The sequence below is a fragment of the Diprion similis genome, chromosome 7 (genome assembly GCF_021155765.1).
Source record: "Diprion similis isolate iyDipSimi1 chromosome 7, iyDipSimi1.1, whole genome shotgun sequence".
NCBI classification, from domain to species: domain Eukaryota; kingdom Metazoa; phylum Arthropoda; class Insecta; order Hymenoptera; family Diprionidae; genus Diprion; species Diprion similis.
The window spans coordinates 5,629,159-5,637,306 of NC_060111.1; the positions used below are offsets into that span (position 1 = coordinate 5,629,159).

General features: G+C 36.7%; 1 protein-coding gene across 2 annotated transcripts; it reads right to left on the reverse strand.

The window, feature by feature from the left end:
* Positions 1-1,724: 1,724 nt before the first annotated feature.
* Positions 1,725-5,921, reverse strand: LOC124408216 (laccase-4-like). Of its 2 annotated transcripts, XM_046884980.1 has the most exons (11): positions 5,834-5,921; positions 5,600-5,642; positions 4,665-4,882; positions 3,902-4,112; positions 3,537-3,811; positions 3,302-3,425; positions 3,001-3,218; positions 2,735-2,885; positions 2,437-2,655; positions 1,997-2,381; positions 1,802-1,924 (listed from the first exon to the last, which is right to left on the reverse strand). In XM_046884980.1, coding segments are annotated over exons 1-11 (1,932 nt in total). In that variant the 5' UTR covers position 5,921; the 3' UTR covers positions 1,802-1,923. The 2 variants fall into 2 exon arrangements, with proteins under 2 accessions (XP_046740935.1, XP_046740936.1); XM_046884979.1 differs by having other exon boundaries at positions 1,725-2,381.
* Between the last annotated feature and the right edge of the window lie 2,227 nt (positions 5,922-8,148).

Consider the following 8,148-nt stretch of genomic DNA (forward strand, 5'->3'; position numbering starts at 1 on the left):
TCACGGTGTAAAATTTGTCAAATATTATTCGATTCGCAAATTCTGGGCTCACAGTCAGTGAACACAAAGTGCATCGAGACTTCTTAAGATTTCCTTCAGACGCTTTCGTTATGTTCTCGTTTTATTTTAAAATAGAGTTTCGTCCCGAGTTGTTGATCATCGGTTTTATTGATACTCCTTCATGAATTTTTCGTTTTGAGTTGAAGTGGGATTCTGAAGACCTTACGTTTTATGGTGATTGGGATTCTTCCTCCTCATTTTCTCCTCTCATTACTTGAATTGTATACAAAAACAAATTTATCAATGTTGTTGAGATCAATTTTACAATTCTTCTTCGTGGAATAGGCCTATTGGGGATACCACGTTAAAAAAAAACGCACTGAATGCTCTACCCCCAGTGGTGGTGTGGAAACGAGCTGTTACTATATTTATATGAAATTTTAACAAATGTATTATTATAGTAATATGGTTGTCTTCATTATCTTATGGATATATACACAAGACTGAAAAGGATTTTAATTTAATTATATTATTACAATTTATTGTTATAATACTTATATGGTTCTTATATTCTTTTAAGCTAGTCGACCTTTTTAGAATAATCATCTTTTATATTATGTCAACTTAATGCTGGAACATGAATTCAATTAAAACTACCTTAAATATGTGCATATTTATTATTTATATATTTTAATTGAATCATATTGTTACACCTTATTGTTACACCTTATTGTTACAATTGTTATATATATCTTAAACTCTTGTGAGCAACTAGACTTTTTTAGAATAATCTCTTTTGTATTATGTCAACTAAATGCTGTTTTATTTCAAATATAAATCACTCAACGGTTGACTATGAATCTATTTAAAACTACCTTAAACGTGTATATACCTATAGTATAGACTGCGCAATCCCAACATAAAGGCCTCCGAAAAGTGTTCATCAAAGTTAAACAAGGAAGGAACAGTTGAAAAATACGTATATATTGGTTTTCAGATTAAATATAAATCTCCAAATAATACGTAACAACTTGGGTAAGAATCTGCTACGTCACAGTATTTATCTATACTCAAATTATATCATTCGATAAAAAATACAAGTGCTTACCTGATTCATGTTACAACGTGTATAAGTACAATCTGTTGCGCTTATAAAAGATGCCTGAACACCTGTCAACTGGCAATGCTGATGCAATAAAGTAACTGCAATTGCCTGCACGCAGGGGGACTCCGTTTATTGTGTCACATAACCACTCATCCGGTGCAATTAAATAAGAAAAAATACAGGCCAATGTAATTTAGGATTATCGGCTCGTGGTAAATATTGTCGAAATTTGCAACACATATTGTTAGATTGCATACATTGCTACAATACAGTCCAGGCAGAACACCTGAAAGGTATTTGCAACTTTGTGCGGTACGTAATCTATGAATTCCGCATTCAGATTTCAAATGTACTCTTGGATTTATTTGTTGAAAAACGGATGAAAGGTTCGAAATATAAATACTGGATACATTTCTCCGTTTTCACTTGTCATTCACCACGAGGAAAATAATACTTAACGAAGTATCCAACAAATTATACGAGTGAACTCTACCGTACAATGAACATTAGCAAGCACCATGTATAGATACTGTATAAAATCACTGATAACCAATCATTACCGTGTTATTAGAGTGAAAATGAAAGTTGTGCCGAATTTTTCTTTCTTTTTTATTCTCAAGATACAACAATAATCTCAACACCTGATACTTCCAGCTATCACAGACTATGTCACAGTCAGTAGAATCTTATCACAATACTATGTCGTGTACGTGAAATGTTGTTGTGTTGAATGTTGTGGTGTTCACTGTTGTGTTCATAGAATTTTTGTGAGTGGCGATTGTTGTGTACTCAAAGAATTAAGTCAGTTGATCAACGTATCTGAAAATGAAAATAAATATGTTTATACCAAGCACCGTACGACCTGCGATGGACGTATGCACAAATCTATACCACGAGGATGACGAGGAGTTCGAAGTTGTTGAACTCATGCTCCAGTTTCTGCATTTTGGAAAACTGTCCGGAGGTTGACTCATCTCGCTGTAATCCCCGACCTTGATCACCACCCCCATACCCATTTCGGCATGGTTCGAGACGTGGCAATGGAAGAACCAGAATCCGGGGTTACTTGCGACGAACCGCAAAACTGCGAAGCCTTGGGCAGGCACTCCGACGTTGTCTTTGACCGGGGCCAAATCCAGCTTCTTGTCGATCAGTCCACCCTCGTTTCTGCTGATCACTTCCTCCATGGTGATATTCTCCCCTATACTTTCCAGGGCGACAACTTGGAACGTATGACCGTGCAAGTGCATTGGATGATCGTCATACCTATCCAAACCTGAAACAATCTGTCATATTACCTCATCCCTGACACAACAACGCGAAATGCTCACCCAAATCGACAATAACGATTTCAACTAGACTCTCTGTGTCTACAGAGTATAGTAATGCACAGGAGCAAAATCCACTGATACATTCCTTAGCACTGTCGTTTTTCTCCGTGCAGTACATGTCGTCGGTTATCTCATTATATTGAGTGAGAAGTGAGATTGATGGGTATTCGAAAGTCAAGCCATTTATTTGAGGGTACGGTCCTGGCCAACTGAAGTCGTCTGGAACAATTCGAATCGTGAAAAATCCTAACTGCTATAGGACCCAAGATATATTTGATTGTATCTACAAACCACTCACAGAAGTAGTTGTAAGCATAATGCAGGTAAATTATGTTGTCAGGTGTTCCAGACACGTTGGGCTGTCTTTCCAAAGTACTGTTCAGGTCAACCAGATAAATCAAGCTGTTGTTCGCATAGGTCTCATTGGCTACTTGTACCGGGTTTAACAGCTACGTGAATGAAATCATCGAATCATTAAATGCAAGTTCAGGGTCGATGATATGTCGCGACAATTACACTCGAATGAAATACGCTTTTTGATTAGCGAAAGCTTCGTCTACTCACGACTCCGGATCGGTTGCCGTCGTCGTAATTGATCGTTCCCGACGGATTTGCCGTTTCGTTCGACCCACTGTAACGAAGGATAGCCTCCGAGGTGACGGAAACACTTGTGGAAACACAGTCGCCAAGGCCTCGGTACCTTATCCAGTAATTATCAACGGATTGATTCGCATTCAGGACGAAATCGTACCGCTCTCCAGCGTTGATCATCAGTGAATCAACTGCACATGACCCGTGAAACATGAAGAGAGTTGTGCAAACTTATCTTACGGTTCTTCTTACAATTAGATCGAGGAAGGCGTACCTTCGACAGGTTCAAACGTTCCAGCCTCCGACGCAATTACCAGCATCGAGTGATTGTCTATGGATACTTGAATTGGACAGTAAATAGCGCTGTTGTGCATCAGTCTGAACCTATATTTATATCCCTAAAGTCATTTCGGTCAGATTAGTACGCTTCTATACAGCAACGATTGGTACCGCACTCAGTAGAGTCAACATCACAGAAAGGATAAGAAAAAAAGATTAGTGCATGGTACCTGAGTCACGGTGAACTCAGCCCTAGGAGTCTTGTAAACGATACCATCCTTTTCGTACTCAACGGTGGATGCCAGGCCATTGATGGTCAGACTGTAACCCTCCACCTCAGCATCTCTATGAAGTGCACTTCTCAGTACGGAGCCTGTGTCTTTGGAGTACCAGTGCCAAACAGCCATCACGTGTTCGGCGAGGTCGTAGTCGTAGTATTCAGCGAGAGAATCGTTCGCCTTGCGTACTATGAAGCTTCCATAAAGTCCATCAGCTTCCTCGAAACCTGATTGGTACCATCAATTATTGGTCATTACAGCGGTTGCGTGTGAAGGGGGAGATCATATGAAACCTTATCGATGACTACTATACGCACCGCTATGAGAATGCCATATGTGGGTTCCAACTGGTCGTGCTGTAAAGTTATACTGGAAGCTGGTATGAGGAAGAATTGGGCACTGGGTCAAGTACGGCGCGCCGTCCATGAAGGGAGTGCCAACTTGGTGCAGTCCATGCCAGTGAATTGTCGTACTTTTCGTCGTCAATGTGTTCGTCAGGTCGACCTGGACGGTGTCTCCTTCGCATACCTTGAAGGCGATTTGCAAATTAATGAGGAAGAACCTTTATGGGAGTCATTTAAGTCACGGATCACAAGTCATAGCTCAGAATTTCAAAGTTGAAAAAAAAAAAAAAAAAAAACTTGCGACTTTGATGGAAGTTTTTTGGCTCTATCTAATCTCAAAGTCTTGTCCTACCGATATGTTTCTCGCATTAGAAATTTAAGGTCACAAATTTAGAATTCGAAATCCTGAATACGAGACAGTGGCCCAAAATAAAGAAAAAAGCTCAACTCTTATATAAGTTTCATTTCTTTGAAGCCTCTAAAGATACTCCGATGTTCAATCTGTGATCTCGAAAACATCTGGAGTAGAGTTTCACACAAATAAGATTGGTCCACTGTCTTGAATATCCTGACTTCGAGTTTTGTTTAGAAACAAACAATGTCAAAAGTCTGTTCAAATAGATTGACGTCGAAATCGAGTGAGTCTGGAATTTCTGTCAAATTACTCGGAACCCGTTCAAGTTTTTCATAAAAAATGCTCTCTATAATTATATGGAAGGCGGATTCGCCCAGAGACCTGGATGCTGGGTCCAGGCAGCAAGTCGTTCACCAATACGACTTCGCGAACGTGACCGCCGGCTGTTACACATCCTGTATTGTAGCAATCCTCTATTTCATAGGGGCAATTTTTGCAGAGGTAACCCATTGTCGTATATTCAACGACGGTGAAGCTGTAGATGCAAGTTCGTACATCTCCTTCTACGCACGTTCTGTAGCACTCGTGCGATGCCCCACCTTAATCAGTCAATTTATCTATAAATTTTTTCATTAAGTGGACTGATCGTTATTGAATATTTCTAATCAGTCAGCTATCGCTCGACAACTGACATTGAAATTACAGAGTGTCTATAGCTGCCAGGGAAATCTGGAAGACTGGAAACTGTCAGGGAATTTGCATGCGTCTGGAAAACCGGGAAATGTCGGGGAATTCCTTACTAGTGTGCGATGCTTTGAAATGTAGAAAATTACTCTCCGTGAGGCAATGGAGGGGGTTGGTGAAAAAAGGGTACAAGTGTGGAAAAATACTGTTTGCGGAGAAATTTAAAAAATTGATATATCGATGTTAAGCACTATGCAAAATTTATGAAAATTAACTAGTACTAAAAACAGTTAATACTCTCAGATTGATGTTTCGTTAATCCTATAATCTTCCGTTAGTTTCTTAAAATTTGAGTGTTTATTGATACACTATTGGTGATTGAGTTTGAACAAAATTGAACTGAAAGAAAAATTGAGCTACTTTAAGTTACGACAGTGTCATTTGATGTCTAATTTTTAACTAATTTGCATGAAAAAAATTGAAGTCGTTAGTAAAGTTAGGTTGAAATGAGTCCTGGAAGAATGTGTACATATTTTCGTCTGAAAATTCAGGAAATGTCAGGAAATTTGATATGTATGATAATAATAAAAAGAGAATAAATAAACGGTAATCAAAATATTTTAGACACTCACCCAGCACTTCTGCATCGGTGTTGTTAAATTCAAATCCTCGAGTCTGGATAATAAATACGAAAAAAAAAAAAAAAAAAAATTGAATGAATAAATGAAGTAGACTATAAAAACAAAATCGAAAATAAAGTAAATTATATAATTAAAAAAAAAATATCAACTGCTAATTAAATTCAGGTTGGGCTTAATTTTTATCGATACTGACTGTTAATTCGAAGCCTTTTTCCAATAACTTACCAAAGCTGCAAGCCTAAAGGACTGGATCGCGCTCGATCCTTGAGCCGCGAAGAGGGCCCAAAGTGCCCAGTAGAAGAGGTGCCGCATCTTTGTCACTTGTTGAACTGATGATTTCACCACAACCGACCTTATATAAAGTACCTGTAGCCGCACCGATCTCTATAAAAAACCTTATATAGTCTATCTTTAGCGATTCCATCTTATCGGTACACTGCATTGGTTCTTATATCGCATATAGATGTGATGCGAAGCGGATTTCGAGGATCTAAGAGTAAAATCAGTACACCGGCCTCCTGATACTTGCAAAAATTACAAGTTTCATAAATTAGATTGCACGATATATTTCCAGATTCATGTGGCATGATAATAATCTCACAAATCGAAAGACACGAACCAAATTAAGATCTTCAAGCTTTCCCTAAATTCAAGTTTATTATTATTATATTATTGTCTATTGGCCTGGGTCATTCTGTAAGTTATATTCTCATGGCAGTGCATACTTAATATATTTCATAAACAATAAGTTTATTTTTCACATGTAATTGAACATGTTTTAAAATTTTCACACTTCGTAGTAGTTTTTTGAAATTCTGAGGAATTGTATACTTTTCCCATTCTTCACGTGGCGTGGATAAAAAATTTTACATTTCTTCGAAAGGAAATATCGTATCGGTATCCAATTTTTATACGTGTTGTGGATAGATAATCTTTATCGGTATGCGATTGCTATTAAATGCTACGCAGTCAAAGTAAACTGAAAACTTCCGTTGGTGGAATTATTTCGGTTATACTGTACAGTCGTATGATAAAAATATTGGAATTAAAATCGAAGTCATCATGTTAGGTAGCAATTTCAAGTCTAATTACAACTAAGTGTTTACCCTTATTATCTGGACTGTTAAGATCGTGTTTTGACTTTTTTTTTACTTTGTGCAATCCATCGCACATCCAGGTAATCGAGATTTAATGCTTATTTAATATCTTCCGGCGTGTACTTGAATTTATCATTATCGTAACTTCACATGTATCTTAATTGTAAGTATCTTTCGAAGGCAAAGCACAGGAATTACATTAACTTGAAAACCGATAATACTTACATAATAAAAATTTCACAGTCAATCGTTAAAAGAAAATTATCACAGTCAATCGTTAAAAGAAAATTATCACCGACACTTCTATCAAGATTTTTCTTCACCCAAATATTATCCAAAAAGCTCCAAAGTACCAAATAACTTGTTCAATCGCTCAGAGTGGATAATTTTTTTTTTTTTTGCATTTCTCCGTTTTTTATTATCACGTGGTTTATCCTCATAATATAGATTTGTTGTAATTTTCATTTATCAGTCAAGAGATTCTGATGATTAAATGAAAGATGTTAATTATTTATCTACGATTCGAAGAAAGTAAATTTTTGTTTTCTTCCAAAATGAGTGAGACTAATCGAACTTATCGGCCACTCTTTTCAGAGATATATTATACAAGGTTGTCGTTACTGATAAGTTTACACAACACTTCGAGAGCAAAATCGATGTTACATAAAGTCGAAACTGTAATTAGCGATGAATCAAATGTTGCTAACGACTGCAGTGTTGTTTCGCGATTTCTCTAGTAGGTAATAAAAAACACACATGAAAATAAACAGTAAAATGCGTTGTTACTATTCGCATTTATTACACTTATCATTCGCAAATATAGTAATTTTAGGAAAAAACATCTTGTATTGTCTAATGGAATGCTAGTTAACCATTGAACTTGCGATTCAACTGAAGACCTGCATTCAAGGTGAATAATTGTTTTTAAAAAATATGGAAAATTACATACTTGGGGATGGTTCAAAAGTTTAAGAACAGAATTGGTCGTAAGAAAAAGAAAATTGTAAGAAGTCAAAATCGAACTCCCGAAAAATTTCCGGAACTTATCTGCAATTAAAATGCTAAATTAAATGCTATTTTTAGCTCGTTCACAGAATCAAATTTATTGTGTGATATTACCGATAACTTTTGAATCCTGACATTAAACGGTTGAAAAAACTTATTGCTAATATACATTTCTGAAAACACGAACTTGGGGTGTGGAAACGATTGAAAAGGTCGAATTTTAATTTGAGCTTGAATAGATGTTGAAGTTAGCAATTCAATATTTGTCAAATGTTTTACAGGTGAAATGAAAAGTCTGCTTGCAATTGTATACGGTTCTACTAGTAGTAAAGCGTAGAGTTAAAAATGACAACTTAATCAGAGAATTGATCAGATCGTAGGGAAAGAAGCCAGTTTTAATTACGATGCGTTCCAAGTTGTGTCGATTCAATTTATTTG

Excerpts from the sequence above, each read along its gene's own strand:
- LOC124408216 (XM_046884979.1), bottom strand. The coding sequence starts at position 5,920 with ATGCGGCACCTCTTCTACTGGGCACTTTGGGCCCTCTTCGCGGCTCAA. Across the intron at positions 3,219-3,301 it reads AACGTTTGAACCTGTCGAAG|TTGATTCACTGATGATCAAC; the intron begins GTACGCCTTCCT and ends GGTCATGTGCAG. Across the intron at positions 2,886-3,000 it reads ACGGCAACCGATCCGGAGTC|CTGTTAAACCCGGTACAAGT; the intron begins GTGAGTAGACGA and ends TCATTCACGTAG.